The sequence below is a fragment of the Hibiscus syriacus genome, unplaced genomic scaffold, assembly GCF_006381635.1.
Source record: "Hibiscus syriacus cultivar Baekdansim isolate YM2019G1 unplaced genomic scaffold, ASM638163v2 tig00112857_pilon, whole genome shotgun sequence".
Taxonomy (NCBI): Eukaryota; Viridiplantae; Streptophyta; class Magnoliopsida; order Malvales; family Malvaceae; genus Hibiscus; species Hibiscus syriacus.
In genome coordinates this window covers 1190200-1210323 of record NW_024063412.1, presented here as the reverse complement: position 1 = coordinate 1210323, position 20124 = coordinate 1190200, and the positions used below count along the sequence as shown (strand labels likewise).

The 20124-nt window shown below is 34.1% G+C and overlaps 2 protein-coding genes across 3 annotated transcripts; both read left to right on the top strand.

The window, feature by feature from the left end:
• Window positions 1–60: 60 nt before the first annotated feature.
• Window positions 61–5233, top strand: LOC120184206 (probable protein phosphatase 2C 76). Of its 2 annotated transcripts, none has more exons than XM_039188730.1 (9): window positions 61–378; window positions 801–1015; window positions 1357–1484; window positions 2122–2220; window positions 2445–2603; window positions 3088–3174; window positions 3306–3397; window positions 4467–4541; window positions 4916–5233. In XM_039188730.1, exons 2-9 carry the CDS (start codon window positions 918–920, stop codon window positions 5081–5083), a joined length of 906 nt encoding a protein of 301 aa, XP_039044661.1. In that variant the 5' UTR covers window positions 61–378; window positions 801–917; the 3' UTR covers window positions 5084–5233. The 2 variants fall into 2 exon arrangements, with proteins under 2 accessions (XP_039044661.1, XP_039044660.1); XM_039188729.1 differs by having other exon boundaries at window positions 694–1015.
• A 5022-nt stretch (window positions 5234–10255) lies between these two features.
• On the top strand, window positions 10256–11813 carry LOC120184065 (probable trehalose-phosphate phosphatase D). The gene is made up of 6 exons (XM_039188632.1): window positions 10256–10429; window positions 10530–10670; window positions 10774–10986; window positions 11067–11168; window positions 11248–11466; window positions 11552–11813. Exons 1-6 carry the CDS (start codon window positions 10256–10258, stop codon window positions 11705–11707), a joined length of 1005 nt encoding a protein of 334 aa, XP_039044563.1. The 3' UTR covers window positions 11708–11813.
• The last annotated feature ends 8311 nt before the right edge of the window (window positions 11814–20124 follow it).

Sequence of the window (20124 nt, the reverse complement as noted above, 5' to 3'; positions counted from 1 at the left end):
TCGCCAGCTCTCTCTCTCTCTCTCACACACACACTAATACACTATCGTCTTTCCACCCCGCACTCTCTGTATAGTGAGTGGTCTCTTCACATCGCTTTCTCCCCTCTACCTCTCTCTCTCTAGGGTTTCAGATTCTTCTCGCGTTTTATATTTTTTCTACAATTTGCTACGCGGTCGATGTCCACTGGTCTCCACTTCAGATTCAGATCCTCTACGTGTTCTAACCTCGAACCGATCCGATCCCTTTTTTAATCCAAATTTCTGGACGAGAAAGATCCCCTTTTTTTTGTTTAGTTTCGTTTAGATTTGATCGCGAAATGATGCACTTTTGATTATTTATCAGCTCAGCAAATGAATTAATTACAACGAAAACCGATTGTGAGATTTTGATTCCCCCTCCCCCCTCTCGATTACGTAATTCAAAATCTCAGCTTAATATTGCTAGATTTTCCTTCTTATTGATATTAAAAGCTGTTGATTAAATACATGTGCTACTAGAATATTCGACTTGAACGTGTACTGATTCGACTTTGTTGGAAGCGATTAATTTAGTCTATGCGAGTTACTGGAGTTAATTGCGTTGTTCTTTTATTTAACGACCGTTTAAGAATTAGTTACTGTGTTGAATAGTTATTTTTGTGAAGTTAGAAAATCTTGTTGATTTTATATATTTTTAATGATTTTGGTATGCAGCATTGTGCGTGGCTTTGAAGATCTGGCTGTAGAAAGACATAAGTGGGACAACAGTTTAGATGGTATGCAACAGTTGTTTAAAGAGTGTAATTATTCAAACTAGGCAGTTAGGGACAATATTAACCCGGAAAAGGCTGCATTTACGAAGTACTGCAAGGACTTTATATGCCGGTGGTGTTGGATCAACTTTTTCGTGGAATCGTGACTTTCGAACGAGTACTAAGATGATGGTTGATTCAGGTGCCGCGGCAAGCCAGGGTCCTGTTGTCCATAAATTCCCTGAGAATGATGATGGTGGATATGTTAGTGGAGGGTGGAAAAGGTATATATTAGTTGTTTTTGCAGTTTTCATGAATGCCATGATTGGTTTAGAATCAAACATGCATGTTGGCGGCTAGAAATTTATGATTTTGTTTCTTGATAATTGTTGCCAGGAAGGTACTTGTATAGTGATTAATAATTATTGTCAGAATCGATTTTGATCTGTACTTTGCATGTTTGAAGTTTGGTTTGGTGAACATAATAGCTAATGATGGAAAGCTAGATTTAGTTCTGATAGTGGTAGTCACTGATTGTTTATACAATCTAAAGAATTCAATAATGTGTATCTTATATTTGTTGATTTGTTAAATTCATAGTACATTTCTTACTCTGATATGGTAGTGAGGATGGAAAACTAAGCTGCGGTTATTCAAGCTTCAGGGGAAAGAGAGCAACCATGGAAGATTGCTATGATATCAAAACTTCCAAGATTAATGAGCAGACAGTCTGCTTGTTTGGAATCTTTGATGGTTAGTTTCTCTCGTTTCAATGCTTTCTTTGTAGAAGGATGTGAAATAAAAGACACTATATGTAACATATTATTTAAAAGCACTTAGTGGGCACCGTCCAAAATGATCATTGAAGAAGTACTTAGTCTACAATCTGGGGCTAGTCTTTCCCCAGGATCTGGATTTTCACTACCACAAGACTGATAATGCAAAGAAATGCTAAAACATACAATTTGTTGATGGTATGATATGTTTGTGGTTTAAATCTGTGTGCATATAATCTGAAAAAGTTTAATAACCTTGTAGTAGTGTGTTGGGACATGCTTACAACTAATTAGTGGCATAAGTGTCCAATGTTTCCTGGGTCAAAGACAGTCAAACTTCTAAATTATATCTTGTAAGCTTTCTTGTGATTTCATTTAAATCAGAGTACAAACCAATATGTGATTATGATAATCAATCTGTCTTATTTTTAATTAGCATCTCAAAAGTGCCTGCGGATGTAAGATTTGAGTTTTGACCTATTTATATCATAAGTCATCCTACCAATGCGTTCTTGGATGATAAGTAAAATTTCTTGAGAGTAAGATGCCTTTCATGTCCGAGAATGACAGCTTTTGTTAACCTGTGAATTAACCACTATCATTTGCAATTGCAGGGCATGGTGGTTCTCGTGCTGCTGAGTATTTGAAGCAACATCTTTTTGAGAAACTAATGAAGCATCCACAGTTCACGACTGACACCAAACTTGCAATAAGTGCGTTCAAGATATCTGATGTGCTGTGTTTATGGAGCATATAAATTGTTGCATGTCATTTGTTGTCAATTTTTTGAAGGATCCATGCAATTACAAGTACTTGTATCTCTGTTTTGTTCTGAGTCTGTAGGTTGCATTCTCATGGTCTTGTGTCCACGTAAATATAATCAACTCATTTGATAGTTTTCTGTAATTTATATTGGCTTCAATGGATATGCTTGCAGGTGAAACATATCAACAGACTGATGCAGATTTCTTGGATTCTGAAAGAGATACTTATCGAGATGATGGTTCAACTGCTTCAACTGCAGTGTTGCTTGGTAACCATCTATATGTTGCCAATGTTGGAGACTCACGGACTATAATATCAAAGGCTGGAAAAGGTATTCTATGCATTTTTTAGTGCTTATTGATATGTTAGTTACAAGTGCATCAATACATGCGCTAGTATATTCTTCCTTTAAGCACTTTTACACAAGGAACAGCTCCTTCAAATTGCTTTGCTCTGAGGGGCCGGTAAAGGGAAGAAAGTCATGCACCATACTCTGAAAGCATTTGAGTTTTTCTTTATTCTGTCCTCTGTTTATTATAAATGAACGGGCATGTCACAATATTTTGTATTTAGAGATTGTGGGTTGTCTACTACTTATCTTAACCTAGTTACTGTTACGAGTATGGTCAGTAATCATTAATAAGTGTAAGCTATATATAATATGAAATGTACGATACATTTTTTAGGGATTGGTGTATCTTACATATGAAACCTATGGCTTTGTTAGAGTAACTACACTTGACGTGAAAATAAATGTTTTGAATTCTTAATTTGCAAATTGAGATTCCTAAAAGCAGTTTCTTTTCCTTATAAAGTTATCCCACTTTCTGAAGATCATAAACCAAATAGAAGTGATGAACGGAAGAGAATTGAAAATGCTGGAGGGGTTGTTATGTGGGCAGGTAAACTGTTTAAAGATCCATCTTGTCTTATTGAAGTCAAGACAAATATTTTCCATTATACCTGGTGATTAAATTGGTAGAGCTGGCTCCTGAAAGTTCATCGTAAATTTTATTTTTGATCATGTTATCAGGAACTTGGAGGGTAGGAGGTGTATTAGCTATGTCTCGAGCTTTCGGTAATCGAATGTTAAAACAATATGTTGTTGCCGAACCAGAGATTCAGGTGATCCTAAAAATTATATATTAACGAACTAATAATCTTTAATCACTATTACATTTTATAGTATCTTGCAAATATTTTCTTCCATTATATTGCCTTGTGTTTAAAATTAAGAGCTCATGTAGGGGAAACATCATCTCATGAGAATATCTTAAAAAGTTGTTACTTTTTATTTTCCTCTATCTCGATTGACCACAAACATCCTAAAAGTCAAACCTGATATGTTAGAATTGAGCGCTAATGTGCTCTTTGTTCCTTAATTTGAATATAGCGGTGAATAACTTTGTCTCCCACTTTTCCTAGAGTTCTACCACCCCTTCCTCCATCTTAGTTGATCCTTTGATTTCTATTACTTATGGTGATCTGATTTCAACTCAACTCTCATAGAATTGATTTAAAAGATAGTAGCGTAGGTTTTGAAAATTGAGTTAATGATTTTTTTGGATAATTGATTTGTATTATCCTATCCAAGAAAAAGCAGAAATCTGCTACAAAGAAACATCATTCAAGTGGCTTCTGTACCTATATTTTATACGTTTCTGTCAAAATCTACTAGCCTTCAGTCAATAGAGTCTACTATTTACATTTTCCAATTGAACAATTTCTTTAATCCTACCTAAAATTTGTTTCTCTACACTGTTCATTTCTGAAAAGCCTTCTGTTTCTCTCACACTGAATCATAGAGTCAAGGCTAGCTCCAATATAAAAGTGAGAAGATATTAGCCTTTAAGCCTTGTTTGAATTTCTTGATACGGCTGAGAACCCTTCTTTGAATATGGCAGTCTAAGAATTTTCTCCCAGATCTTTGAAAAGGGACAAACAAAGAAGATATGATCCCTTTCGTCAACTCCATTGTTGTAAAAATTACAATCCAGCTGCACAACTATTCCATGCTCAGGAGCCTTTCTTTAGTTGGCAACCGATCTAATAAAGCCATTCAGAATAGACATTCATTAGAAACCATACCAGTTTTACCCTGCAAACTTTACTCTCCCTTATGATCTCATTCCATTAAATCCTTGACAGGTTGTTTTGCATTAATGGAGATTTTATTTCTTATTTTATTTCTCAGGACCAAGAGATAGATGAAGAGTTTGAATTTCTTGTGCTTGCTAGTGATGGATTATGGGATGTAGTGCCTAATGAGGTAAACCTTTCACAATTCCACTAACTTGTGCATGGTTGCACTTAATTTATCCATGTATCAGGCATGCATTGTGTTTTGCTATCGATGAGTGTCTAAGAATCAAAGTAATAGTTATTCGAGAGTGTTGAACTTTTGTGTTAGGAAAGGAACTTGCATAAGATGAGCTTTGCCGATTTAACGTTACATTCCTTAAAGTTGTTGTGGTTGAGCAACGTCCAAGAGTGAGCATACTAGTTATCCAGGACATTTTAACTGGTGAATAAGGAATGAAAAATAGAAACGGGTAGGAAACCAGTGAACACGAGCTTGATGTTTTGCTACGAGTAGTTTCCTACTATTTTGCACGTTATGAGTTAAAAACATCGTGTTTCCAGGATGCTGTTTCGCTTGCTCGAGTAGAAGAAGAACCAGAGACGGCGGCTAGAAAGTTGATAGAGACAGCATTCACCCGAGGGAGTGCCGACAATATAACATGCATCGTGGTGAGGTTCCACCACGACAAGGCAGATCGACCCAGTCCCGAGCCCCAAGCGCGTGATTAGAAATCCTTGTAGTACTGCATATGCATGTTTAGATTCATTGGAAATTTAGTTTTTAAGCTTGAAATCTGGCCAATGTGCATATATAACAAGGTGACTATTTACTCATTCATACTCGTGGAATACATGGACCGAATGCCCTGTTTGTTCCCATTTCCACACACTTTTCGTGTGTACATCTCTATGCTTAGTTGAAATCTAATGTCTTTCAAGTTAATCTGTTAACTGATCATTTCGTAGTTTACTCAGTGGAGTCCGAGATTGGTCTTAATTATCAATTTTGGCCCGTTTTAGTGTTTATATTTTCAAATTTTCAAAATGATACATAAAGTTTAGTTTTTGTTTTATTTAGTATCCGATCAAAATTTAACGTTAAATTTTGAAAAAAATTGAAAGTTTAGATGCTAGAACGGGTCAAAATCGATAATTTAGGTAATAAACACGTTAAGTTTTTGACAGCGGAGTACTAAAATGAAATAAAAATTAAACGTTAGACATGATTTTTGAAGATTTTAAAAGTTATGTATTAAGACGAATTAAAAGAGATAGTTTAAGTATTAAATATATAGTTTATCCTAGAATTTATGTCGATGTTGACAAGGAATGCAGAAGACTAGCCGACAGTTGAACGCAGAGTCTAAAGACCAATCTTCTTGCCATATTAATTGAGAGCCAAGACCATGAGTTTTCTCTTTCAAAATACATCCAAGGAAGTTTCATGGGTAAATTCCATTAATTTTTAGATGAAATCCAGTTTGAAATTAACAATTTCAAAAATTAAATTTCATCCATTAATCGATTAATTTAAATACAAATTTGTTACAAAGATCATCTTATCAATCCAATTTATTCTATTTAAAACATCAATATTAAAAAAAATCAACAAACAATATTCAATTTTTATATATATTTTAAATAATCTAATAAGTATATCATTTTATCGGAATAATAAATAATGAATATTTATTAAATTTAAATATGACACGATTAACATGAATAAAATAACCAAGTTAATGCGATATCAATTATGAATCAACATGAAAAAAATATAAACACTTGAATGTTAATAAAATTTATAATTCAATCACATAATATGAAAAAGACACCACGTGATTATCGTCACATTTGTCTTTGTTATCAAAACAACTTAATTAACAAAATATTTTAATTTTTAATTATACAAAGTGTAATCTCTTAAACTAAAAATTTATCGATTGTAGTAGGTTTTCCTGTGAATCGTCTGCGTACGTATTATGTATTAGTATAATATTATAGTTATAAGATAATATTTTACTATCCTATTGTGGTTGGTGTATTATTATTGTATTATTTATGTAATTATTCCCCTAAATCAGCGGGATTAAAATTTCGTAGTTCTTTGTAGAATACTAATTTACAGTCATTTACGTCGATACAATGACTATCAATAATATATTATCCTTTTAAGTCCTACGATCTTTGAAATAATTCAGTAGGAATTTCGATGAAATTCAGGAGAAATTACAGTGGTAACAAATATATTAAATATGTGATTAAGACGGTGTAAGTGCTAATCGGGCATAAATTTAATTTGAAAAACAATTGATAATTTCTTCTAAAAAAATATAATAAATAATGTTAAAATATATTTTTTAAATTTATATAATATCCAGATAAATCAATGAAAAATCACAACTTGATCGTACTCGTAATTAATATTAATTGATACGATGAATCTTTCACAACATCATTTATAATCATTCCCACTTGTTCGGCTATAATAATTGAAGAAAATAATTGATGGATTCTAGCTATATGTATTTAATCTAATAATATTTATCGATTATAATAATTATTCATGTTCATGTAATTACACGCAAGAATACATATATCCAATTAAATTTAACATGAACCCTTGCAACTCTGGTTTTCAAATTAAATTCATGAAAATAAAAGTAAAAGGGACTAGATTTAAATAATCCGAAAAGTAGAGCAACCGAGAGTGAAATTAACAAGAAAAGGAAGACGAAAAAAGAAAGAAATATTTGGTGATACCGAAGCGATCTCAGAAGGCATCAAATTATGGTAAAATTCTAGGAAGTTTTAAATAAAAAGAAAGGAAATAATATATTTTTAATAAAACGAAGTTTCCCCTCTGAAACCCCCTTCCTCCACACTCTATAAATTAAGCCCTTCACTTGCCTTTCTTCCACCTCTGTTTCTTCGATTTCCTTTGCTCTCTCCGTAACTTGAAAAAAAAAGGAGAAAATTATACTTTCGGTCCTCTGCTCTTTTTCCTGCTTCGTCGATTCGATTTTCTCGAGAAAATCGCTTGTATTACGGTACGCATTTTCCTTCGTTTTTTACTTTTATTTATTTTTCTGCGTATATTGCAAATAACAATGTCGCTTCATTCGTTAATTTGATTCAAACACGCCTCAAGTATTCCCCATGCGACGCGCGCACGCAAGTTAATCGCGCGTCTAATCCCCGCCGTTCCTACAGACGTTTGCTTCTCACGCGCCGTGTAGTTGACTGCCCCATGTTTTTCGTTACCAGAAAAAACAAACTCATATAATTCACCTTCCGAGATCCGTACGCGTGTCTCTTGTGGGGCCGTAGATCTCAACCGTTGTCTTGACCGTAGGATCCGCCGCGTGTAGGGTCTAGATTGTAGGTTCCACCGACTAGTTCCTAAGGGTAAAGTAAAGCTATACGGCCCACAAAGGGCGCTTTTCAAAGAAACGACTTGTACCTGAAAAACGGTTAGTGGTATGTTTTGATAGTGAAGTTGCCTTGCTTTGTCCTTATTTGTAGATGAACCCTGATTTGACTTTGACCGTGAATTAGAAAATATCAAGGGATTATTTTTGTACGGTATTTAAATTATTTAAAAAAAACAAATTAATTAAAGATAATGCTTTTGTTAAGTGCATTAAAACCTACCATAAATTTCATATCAATTATCTTACTATATTTTTCATATCAAATAAATTAATATTCAATTGATTTGATATGCCTGCTTAGAGGCAATAACGAAATTAGCTAGTAGGTCGGTGAGTGCATGTTTAGCATATTTAATGAGAATTTTAAAAATATTTTTAAAAAATAAATTTAATTAGAATATTATTTCTTTTGGAAATATCAAATTAAAGTTTTTTCAGAAGTTAAAGGGTCAAATGCTAATTTTCTAAATATAAGGGTTAATACAATTTTTAAAGGTGCTTTTTAATTAAAAATTGGCTTTGCCTCTCTCTTCTTTCTCCTTCGATTAGGTGATAGAATTACATAATTAAACATAAAACGAGAGTCGTTAAGTGAGGAGAGGTGTCATTACCTTGACCGTGCACTGTTTCGCTTTGCAGCTTAATTTTGTATTCCTCCTTTATGGTTTTACTCAATTGATTAATAATAAATTAATGAAATGATCGTTCAAACTTCAGTTTCAGGACAGTTTCTTTGAACCAGACATTTCGTCCTTTTGCAACATGTCTGTTCCCCACAGGACACCTTGACGTGTCCGCCATTAACACCTTGATCTGCCGATGCTCTTCGATCATCCTCTTAAACCCGTCGACACGTGAAAACCTGTCTTTTGTACGTAAAAATAAACCACTATAGGTTTAGTATTATAAAAACCGGGTTTCTTTTCTTTTTCTTTGTTCACACCTAACTAGGGTTCAAAAAGTCACCTTTGATATTCTTTTTAGAAAGCAATAAATAAAGACATTGTCAATTCATGTCTGCATTGGATACACGTGTATTATGGGACGTGCCATGTTGAGGAGCCCTTTGTTTATTTTGGTTGGTCGTCGACTCTGACAATCGGATTTGGCTGCTTCTGCTGGCTGAGTTCCAGGCCTATTTGTCTTTGACTTTAGTGGCAAATTGATTTTATTTTAATTAAAATTAGTGTCGTATAAGTTTAGTTTTTAATCAACAAAGTGATCAGTCGTTAACTCTCGTGGTAAAATGTTTTTATTCATTAGAATACTAACATATTTTGATTTCAAATTAATTTGATAGTTAATAAAAAAAATTCAAAGGTTTTAATTTATAATTTTTTTATTTTGTTTTCAATAGCAATGATTTAATTGCAAGTTTTTAATTGGTATAATAACAAATTTATTCTCAATATTTGTACAAATAATTATTTTGTTTGTTATCTTTTTTTTGAGTATTTTATCCTAACGATTTATTTTTGAGCCAAATACCTCTTGATAGGATGAAAATTGATAATTGATTAACGATTAATATTTTTTATTAACGTGATATGTTCATGTGTGATTCGACATCATAAAAAAATTACTTTTAAACTATTATTATATAATTTTATTGTACTGATGTTGCATCAAATGTAGATCTATCACGTCAATAGAAAATATTGACAGTTAGTCAATTATCTATTTTCATCTAACTAGAGTATATTTTGCTTTAAAATAAAATATTAATGACTATTTGTGCTAATGTTAGGAATAATTTTGTTATTCTGCCATTTTTATTTTGGTGATCAGAGTGAAAATGTCCTAAAATTTCAGCGACTATTAGTGTAGTTTATCCGAATAAGTATATCGATTACTGTTGCCATATATCATCATCAAGTAACCATCTTATCAGCTGCAATCAAAGGACCATCAGATGCTATGTTCACCGAGTCTTGTCTTGTCAAATTATCACCGCCCCGATGTTATCTTCTTTATGTCGTGAATCCCTCCCCCTGTCTAAATGTTTCTTTTGAGTTCGAACCCAAGGGAATTCAGTTAGAATAAAGGCAAAGGTGGTAGTTAAAGATTGTTTTCAACTTTCTTGCTTTTTTGTTTGAACTAGTAATGGCAGTACAAGATGTCGGTATCGTCTGAATCAGCTGATGGCAACCCTTGTTAGACGAAACCCTTTGGATTTCAGGGCACGAGTCGACTCATCAAATCGGAACCTGTCCGATGTATAAAACCATTTTGTCTTTTGTTTTCTTATGGTTCCTAATGTACTTTCTTTTCAACCCGACAGTGACCTTTGTTGAATCCATATTCTCGTGTTCTGGGAAAGAGGGGGGGGGTGTAAACCCCATAATAAATTGCTTAGTTTAATGGTGTTAGGTATATGTGTTATAGCACACCACCGACTCCGGCTTCTGGAAGTTAAAAACATTTAAGTTTGTTTGGTCGTTTGACTCGAACTTTATTATATATGTATAGAATGATCAAGAGAAACTTGGCAAAGATTAAGCACGCAATGGGATTTAAAATATCACATTCCAACAATCAGAAGAAAGTGAAGCCTTTCTATGGTCCAGTGAATGATGATGATGGAACCGATGGCTCTTTGACGTTAATCAGCCCACCTGATGATGCGGGCTATGCTTCATGGCTGGTAAAATTCCTCTACCATGCTACATGGTTGACATTCAGATGAACATCATGCATGCATAAATGTCTTAAAACTCATAATTGCCGTGCATGATCTTGTCCAGATTCAACACCCTTCCGCATTGAACGCATTCGATTCCATAACGAAGGAAGCCAAGTGGAAAAAGGTTGTCGTGTTTTTGGACTACGACGGCACTTTGTCGCCCATCGTTGAAGACCCCGACAAGGCCTTCATGTCTGCCGAGGTACCCTTTAGTTGAAATCGCTCTGCATGCTCATACATGATACATGCCCACCATACATAGTTATGAGGTATTTTAACTCCTTTTTTATTCTTCTTGATTTCAGATGCGTATGGCGGTACGTGAAGTTGCAAAGTATTTTCCGACATCTATAGTCAGCGGTAGGAGCCGAGAAAAGGTTAAAGAATTTGTACAGTTAAGCAATGTGTATTATGCCGGGAGCCATGGGCTGGACATATTGGCGCCACCCAGAGCGGATAAAAAGGTGAATGAAGGTGCCTTTCAACCTGCAAAATTATATTTACCTGCAATTCAAGAGGTAATTTTGCTCAACAACTCGCTGTTCTTAAAGCTTTTACCGCATGCAATTTACATTAATAAGCTATCTGATTACGACAGATATCAATAGAGTTGGAAGACACAATTAGAGATATACAAGGTGCTAGGCTAGAGGATAACAAGTTCTGCATCTCTGTGCATTATAGGCAAGTTCAACCAAAGGTAAAACCTTTTAAAATATCATAGTTTTCATCTCTTAAAACATCACAAATTTAACCGATTCGCTTCCTTATGCATCCAGGACCGTGAAACTCTGAAGGAGAGGGTGAAATCTCTAGTTGAAAATCGCCTCGAATTTCGTCTCACCGAGGGTAAAATGGTTTTAGAAGTGCGACCGTCGATAGAGTGGAACAAAGGTGACGCCCTGAATTATTTACTTGATGTTTTAGGATTCAGCAATGCCAAAGATGTTCTCCCATTGTACATCGGAGACGATCGAACCGATGAAGATGCATTCAAGGTCTAATACATTTTTGCATATATTTGTGTCATAATTTACTAGAATGCAACTGTTTACTGATATTTTTACTGGTGATTTTTTGCAGGTCATAGCAGGTAGACGTGAAGGGTTTCCAATAATAGTTTCTTCCATTCCAAGAGACACCATAGCTTGGTACTCCCTCCGCGATCCGTCCGAGGTATTAGCTTTCCTATTACGACTCGCCAAATGGAAGAAATCAGAGACTTCCATCTTCAAGTAGATTCATCAATGGTTCCTTTATATAACATAATATATATATATATAGTTAGTAGAAAAGGGTCTTTGAATGGATGGATATTCATCACTTTAGGTGTTTTTTTGTTGTTGTTGAAGTGGTGTTGTATCCATTAAGCTTTGTAAATGATAGCAGGCTTCCTAATCACTTTAGGATGTGAAGCATAGTTTATTTTTAGTCATCACATTACTGGTAAAGTCACAATGAGAATCCGAGTGGTCATTGTCCCCTTAAAGCTTTTCCAACATTTTGGCATCTATTAATTGGATTATTAAACTTTATATATGGGAAATGGTAGCTTTTATTTTCCTTTTAAATTGTCTGCTTCTGCCATTGTTTTTATTTTATTTCTGTGTTAAATATCACTTACGCTCGGCTATATGTTGAATTATCTATATTTGATACATATTTAATTTTTTAGTAAAGTACATGAATGGTCCCCGTTATAGGTACTATTTTATGAAATCACTTGATTATTAAAAGTTATAAAATGATCTTCCAATTATGAAGTGTTATTTATTAAGTTTTTTATTATTAAAAGTTAAAAAATAGTTATCTGATTATTCATTATGTTTTAAATTTATTTTTTTCGTTAAAAAATAAATTGACAGTGTTATGAGTTAAAGTTAAATGTTAACTGTGATATAATATAATTAAATCACAAAATCTCAAACGACTATCATATCTCAGTTATTATGCTAACGTTCAGTTTAAACAACCATCAATTTTTAACGAAAAAGGACGAGTTTAAAACATAATGAAAAGTCGGATGATCATTTTGTAACTTTTAATAGTCGATAGACTTAACAAAGCAACATTTTAAGTCGGAAGATCATTTTGTAATTTTTTATAATCAGGACTGTCATAATCATATTTTAAGAAAATTTATATTTTAAAAATAAGAGAAAATAACCTCAGTGACAAAAAATGTCATATAATATACGATTTAAACCAACTTTTTTTGGATTTGCCAAAATGACCAACTAAATCGCAATACGATCGATAATTCGTAACGCGATCTCCGGTATCGCAAATCAGTTTCCAAATTCGCAACGCGAACATCGACTATCGCAACGCGAACTTCGACTATCGCAATGCGATTTTCTAAATTCGTTGCGATAGTCCAAGTTCGCGTTGCGATTTATTCCAAATTCGCGTTGCGATAGTCCAAGTTCGTTGCGATAGTCGAAGTTCGCGTTGCGATTTATTCCAAGTTCGTTGCGATAGTTGAAGTTTGCGTTGCGATTTATTCCAAGTTCGTTGCGATAGTCGAAGTTCGCGTTGCGATTTATTCCAAGTTCGTTGCGATAGTCGAAGTTCACATTGCGATTTATTCCAAGTTCGTTGCGATAGTCGAAGTTCGCATTGCGATTTATTCCAAGTTCGTTGCGTTAGTCGAAGTTCGTGTTGCGATTTATTCAAAGTTCGTTGCGATAGTTCAAAATCGCAACGACTGGTGGTATTGCATTTGTTTCTTAAGAATTTTCTCTAAAAAAATAGTATTCGTGCGGACGTGTCGAAGACACGTACGACCACGACCACGACCACGACCTGAGACGAGACGGACGGCAGCGGCGGCGCGCGAGAGTCCCCCTTGTTCTCTATCACTCAACAAGGAAGTGGGAAAGCCAAGCCTAAAATATCATTCCCAATAGTGTTTCCAATACTATGTGGGATTGAGCATTACCAACACTTGTTCCCAATACTATGTGGGATTGAGCCTTAAATAGTGATATTATTTGTGAATTATAGTTAATGACTTTAGTATTTGTATGAAAAGTATTTGTGGTTCGTTTAGTTTACATGCAATTCTAATTTATTTTCAATTGATTGTAATTGCACGATAATGATTTTTTTTATTCTCGCGAGTGATGTAATTTTTTTGAATGTTTTGCTTAAAATTGTAATAATCACGATTGATTGTAGATTGACTTTTAATTATGACATATTTAATCGTATAATACTAATGCAATTGGTTGCTGATTTAATTGTTTTAAGGTGCATGATTGTTAATTGTTTCCTGAATAATCACATAGTATTGGAAACAAGTGTTGGTAATGCTCAATCCCACATAGTATTGGAAACACTATTGGGAATGATATTTAAGGCTTGGCTTTCCCACTTCCTTATTGAGTGATAGAGAACAAGGGGGACTCGTGCGTCGCCGCCGCCGCCGTCCATCTCGTCTCGGGTCGTGGTCGTGGTCGTGGTAATACGTGTCTTCGACACGTCCGCGCGAATACTATATTTTTAGAGAAAATTCTTAAGAAATAAATGCAATACTGTAATACCCCAAAAATTTGACCAGTGACTAAAATGTAAGTTTTGAAAGTTTAGTGGCTAAAGTATAAACTTTGAAAAGTGTAGGGACTGAAATTTGTAATTTTTAAAAGTTATATATTTTAGCCATAAATGAACAGTTTGGCTGAAAACAAGGATTTTAGTGGAAATCATATTTTCGGTACGAGATTTGTGTTAAAGGCTATAAAGCGGTAAAGTTCGGTATTGAAATCGGATAATCAGATCGAATCAAAATTTCACAAAAATATTAAGGATGCTAGATAAAGGTTGGAAATATTATTTATATATTTTAGAAAAGTGAAATTTAACATGGATCAATGGAATTAAGGTCGATTTTCCGTGTTAAGCCAAAAATTTGGAATTGGGTGACTAAATTGGAATTTTCAAAAATTACAAAGACAAACATGAAAAATCAGAATTTAGATATTTTTCTGGATATAATGAGGTAAGGGATGATGTCATTGAGTGGCATGGATGTAATTTTAAGAATTCATTAATGGTATTTTAGGTTTTTGGCCCAAAATGAATATAAAATTCATTTTTCTAATCATATATTAAAGATAAGGGGGAGATATTTTCTCAAGAAATTTCATGAACTCTTCCCCCTATTCACCTGCTGTCGGGTCTTCATAGCAAGGTAAGTGTATTTTATATTTTTTTTCCATTTTTGGTTCAATTTATTAGGATTTTGGGCTAAAGTGTGAAATAAGAAATTTACCTACACTATTTTCTCTACAAGATGGTATAATTATTTCTTTGTTTCATGTTGATTTATGAAAGTTGTGATTTTGGAGGTTGAACGGGAAACGAGAATTCAAAGATATAAGATTGGGATTTTGGTTCTAGGAGTGTAATGGAAGCATGATTAAGCATGAAAGTGGAAAAAAATATTAGAGAGACTAGTTTAGTGATTCAGCTATGAATTTGGTGGGTGAGAACGATAAAATTGATTTGTTTTATTTTGATAAATTTTGAAGAAGCTGAGGTTTGGCTTAGTTTCAGCAGACACTTTTGGGGTTATGAAGAGTTAAGTGATTTTAAAGAATTGGTTGTAAGGATTGATGAAGAATTTAAGGATGAAGTTAATGAAAACAGTTTAGATTTTGAATTTGGCAGTGAGTTTGAAAATTCACCATAAATTCTATAAAAATTATTAGAAGGTGATTTTTATATATTGTTTTCGTATATCAATCTAGTTTCGTTTAAAAAAAACTGGGATCAGTTTCAAGTTGTACAAAAAAATATATGAATTTTTAACCGAGGAAAGGTCATAAAAACGGGCAGTAGATTCTGCATAAAACAGATTCTGTCAGTCAACTTTAAAAATTCACCATAAATTATAAAGATTGAATTAGAAGGAGTTCTTTATATAGATAGATTCGTATTCGAGTCTAGATTTCAATGGAAGAAACGGAATCAAATTCCAGTGTGTACATTAATACAGAATATTTATTCTTTAAAGATAGCACAAGTTGTCTGAATATGGAAATTTGTAGAATTTAAGTTGAAATGGATTAGAAGATGAAGAATAATGTTTAAATGTTGAATATATTTTTGGATGCTTGGAATTGAATTTAAATGGCAAGAGACCATTTTGGATAAATCGGAAATGTTGAGAATAATTCTAAAAGAATTCATTCTAATGGTTAGATGGTGGAATTCGAAAGGTTCCAGAACTTTGGGGACTTGTTTACAAGTTCTTAAATGAAGAAGTATTATTTGGGTATTTTATTCAAGTTCTGGAATTTTAGTAATTAATGTAAAATTATCATAATGGCGAAGGACCATTATGAATTAAAGGAAAAGTTGAGTTGAATTTTAGAAAGAATTCAAAAATATGTGGTTTGACGTTATAATGGAGTTATGATTTAGGTTGATATCGATTTAGTTATCGATTTTATTTTATAGATTCTCAAATGTCAAAAATGAGCTTATGTTAAAACGATACTAATATGTAGTTTAAACATTTTGTGTTATAATTTCGTATTGTCAGATTTCAATAAAACTAACAATCCGAACAATCTGAAAGGAAAGGACAAAGCTTGTGACTAGTATTATCGTATACAAGTTCTTAAGTGAGGCAAAGGTGAGTGCAATTTATTTATTTAATTATTTTGATCGAGGACGACTTGCGATAAGTCAACCTCACCTTATTTATTTCAAAGATATGAATTATGTTTTGTTTATGAAATTATATCCATAATTTCTTTAATAAGTTTTATGAAAGTTTTAAGAATGTGAATTGAATATATTTTCGACTCTGATATGATGTTTATCAAATGGTTAAGAAATGAACTAAAAGCCCACTGTATGTTATATTGAGAGTCAAAGGCACAATTGGCATGCCATGAGGTGGAGTGATTATCTGTTCTGATTTTGATATACTGTGGTGTACCGGAGTGTACACTAGTATATATATATTCTGATCTGAATGCACTTGGTGTGCATATTGTTATTTCCGATGTGATAGCACTATGTGTGCTTATCTGTTCCGACTGATGATCTGATATCTGTATTGCGCACACTCGTCTGACTCACGTATCTTATATTCTCTTAAAATATACTTTGGGCTATAAAAATGAAATAAGAAAGTTCTGAAAAGTGTCTGACTATAAAGAATTATAAACTGATTATTTTATCTGATCCGATTATTTATGATCTTGTGAAAATTATCAGATGATTATTTTCAGGTTTATTATAAAGTTCAACATGAGATATCTGGTTTGAATATTCTGAAGAATTTCAGTCTGTATTATTTTAATGATTTTATATATTTTGATATTTTATTTAATTATTCTCACCTTTAGTATTACTGCCTCACTAAGTTATACTTAGCGCGTGATGATTTTCATGCGTAGGTTCTAGTAAGGATAAGTACGATCGGTAAGGAGCTATCGGAGCATCTTTTGGAAAGACATACATATCATCAGTATCAGTAAGACATCTATGATGTTCCTTTTGACTTATAGTGGCATGTATAATTATGTCAATAGTTTCTAATTATCGTATTTATTTGAAATAAATTGTAATAGTAAACTAGAACTATTTTAGTTTATTTTACTTAGTTTAGTTTTATTGGTAACTATGCATGACAAGAATTTATTAAATTATTATGTTTTTAAAAGGTTTTACGAAAAAAACATGGTTTAGTAAAATTACTGAATAAATAATGAATTTATTTTCATGTAATAAAGAAAGAAATTACAATATGAAATATACTTTAAAATGGATTTTTTTTAAATTAGAACAAGAGTATTTTCAAAGAAAATTTTTTTTACGGAAATTTCAGTTCAGTAAATGTTTTCAGTTTGATGTGAAATTGTTAACTCGTATATCGAGATATATATGGGTTAAGGGTGTTACATTTATTGGTATCAGAGCCAGGTTTAGCAGATTCTCGGCCTAAATCGAGCCTATAATATGTCAAAAATATGCACATGCCACTAAGATGTCGAAATTACTGATATGGTACGGTCTGATGATTTTATTTATGATGCTGCTCCTTACTAACGTAAATTTGTGCTTATGTTTAGATGTCGGGTTCGGAAGGCATAAGACAGGCCACCGAACAAGAGGTTCCTGAGGGAACTGGTAGTGGGAGTAGTAACGAAGTAGAGCACGTACCTCAACGTCAGGGAGAACCTGTACATCAAGGAGTACCCACTCCAGATCAGGGAACTTTCTTACAAGCTCTAGAGGCTATACTGGCTCGATATCAGCCGGCGGCAGCACCTCTTCTTCCTCTGCCTCCACCTCTTCCTCCAGCTCCGAGAATATCGGTTCCGAAAGAATTAAAAAGCGTAGGAGCTGTAGAATTTAAAGGCGAAGCAAACGATGGTCCAGTAGAAGCAGATATGTGGTTGAATGATGTGAAAATAATGTTGGACAGTCTTCACTGTTCCGATAATGAAAGATTAGAGGGAGTAGTTTCATTATTACGAGGTCAGGCTCGTATATGGTGGACGAATGTGACGACACATGTTCCTCTAGATCAGATCATATGGCAGTTTTTCTTAGAAGCATTTCAGAAGAAGTATATTGGAGATCAATTTATTACTCAGATGAAGCATGATTTCTTTAATCTGATTCAGGGCGGTAAATCGGTGTACGATTATGAATGTGAGTTTAATAAACTTGCTCGATATGCCTCAGAGATGATTCCTACTGAAAGAGACATATGTTAGAAATTTATTCGAGGTCTTCGTCCCAGACTCAAGGAACTTCTGTTGGCTGCGAACTTGACCACTTTTCAGGAAGTAGTGAACAAAGCAAAAGATTTGGAAATGACACAAAATGAGAATTTTCTGATAGAGCAGAGACGACAGTCTAAAAGATCCGGAGTATCATCATCTTTTCAGTCTAAAAAAGGTCGAGGTTCCGGTTATCGATATCAAAATAAAACTGAAAGTGGTGCTTCTAGTCGTAAAGGATTTAAGGCAAAAGAAAAAGGCCGACAGACTCATATGACAGTTTCAGGAGCCAGTAGATAAGCTCGATCACAGGATCAAATATTGCCATGTCAGTATTGCGGTAAAAATCACCCTGGAGTTTGTAGAATGAAGACTGGAACTTGTTTCCGTTGTGGAGATACCAATCACTTTGTCAGAGATTGCCCTTTAATTGGGGAGAGACCAGTGCAGACAGAAAGGTCTGTAGCAGTATCTCAGAGAGGCAGAGGTAGAGGGAGGGGATATTCTGAGACAGCCTCCCAGTCTGACGTTCGTGCTCCAGAGAGAATTTATAACATCAAGACTAATGATAATCGTGACGACCCAGAGATCATAGCAGGTACTTTCTATCTTTATGATGAGCCTGCATTTGTTTTGATTGATCCGGGTTCTTCGCGTTCCTATGTTAGCTCGGAATTAGTTAAAAATAAGAATATTCCGTTAGAACCCATCAATAGTGATATGATAGCTATAAATCCATTGGGTCATAGTGCTAGAGTCACAAGGATTAGCAGAAATTGTCCGCTAAAGATTCAAGGGGTAATATTCCCAGCGAATCTTTTGGAGTTACCGTTTGATGAGTTTGAGATTATATTGGGCATGGATTGGTTATCTCGGCATTATGGTTGGGTAGATTGTCGTATGAAGCGATTATTTATAAAGGATGCAGAGGGTACCGAGATAATAGTAATTGGAGAAAAAGCGGGGTCTTCGCCTAATGTAATATCAGCCTTTACGGCAATGAAAATGATGGAAAAAGGTTGCACAGCTTTCTTAGCAAATGTGCTTGATACCCGGACATCTGAAATTCGATTAGAGAATATTCTGATAGTTCGAGAATTTTCAGATGTATTTCCTGATAATTTACCAAGATTACCTCCTGACCGAAAAGTGGAGTTTAAAATTGAAGTTTTCCTGGGTACATCTCCTATTTCAATGGCTCCATATAGGATGGCTCCAACGGAACTTAGAGAACTAAAGGCGCAATTACAGGAGCTATTAGATCGAGGTTTTATTAGACCGAGTGTATCTCCTTGGGGTGCACCAGTACTTTTTGTTAAAAAGAAAGATGGCTCGATGCGATTATGTATAGATTATCGTAAATTGAATAAGGTGACAGTGAAGAATAAATACCCTCTTCCGAGGATCGATGATCTGTTTGATCAGCTCAAAGGTGCTTCAGTATTTTCGAAAATTGATCTTCGATCAGGGTATCATCAGCTAAAGATAAAAGAGGAAGATATTCCAAAGACGGCTTTCAGAACTCGATATGGTCATCATGAGTTTGTTGTGATGCCGTTTGGACTAACCAATGCTCCAGCAACATTTATGGATTTGATGAATCGAGTCTTTCAGCCATATTTGGATCAATTTGTGGTTGTGTTCATTGATGATATTTTGGTGTATTCTAAGACTATGGAAGAGCACGACACACATCTCCGTATCGTAATTCAGATATTACGAGATAAAAAGTTATATGCTAAATTATCAAAATGTGATTTTTGGCTGTCAGAGGTCGCCTTTCTGGGTCACGTGATTTCAGCAGAAGGAATTAGAGTGGATCCTAAGAAAATACAAGCGGTAGTGGAGTGGAAACCTCCGAAAAATGTTTCTGAAGTTCGAAGTTTCTTGGGGTTAACTGGATATTATCGG

Coding starts and splice junctions, on each gene's coding strand:
- LOC120184206 (XM_039188729.1), top strand. CDS start 753: ATGGTATGCAACAGTTGTTTAAAGAGTGTAATTATTCAAACTAGGCAG. Junction 1,485..2,121: donor CTTGTTTGGAATCTTTGATG/GTTAGTTTCTCT, acceptor TTGCAATTGCAG/GGCATGGTGGTTCTCGTGCT. Junction 4,542..4,915: donor GGGATGTAGTGCCTAATGAG/GTAAACCTTTCA, acceptor TCGTGTTTCCAG/GATGCTGTTTCGCTTGCTCG.
- LOC120184065 (XM_039188632.1), top strand. CDS start 10,256: ATGATCAAGAGAAACTTGGCAAAGATTAAGCACGCAATGGGATTTAAA. Junction 10,430..10,529: donor CGGGCTATGCTTCATGGCTG/GTAAAATTCCTC, acceptor GATCTTGTCCAG/ATTCAACACCCTTCCGCATT. Junction 11,467..11,551: donor CCGATGAAGATGCATTCAAG/GTCTAATACATT, acceptor GATTTTTTGCAG/GTCATAGCAGGTAGACGTGA.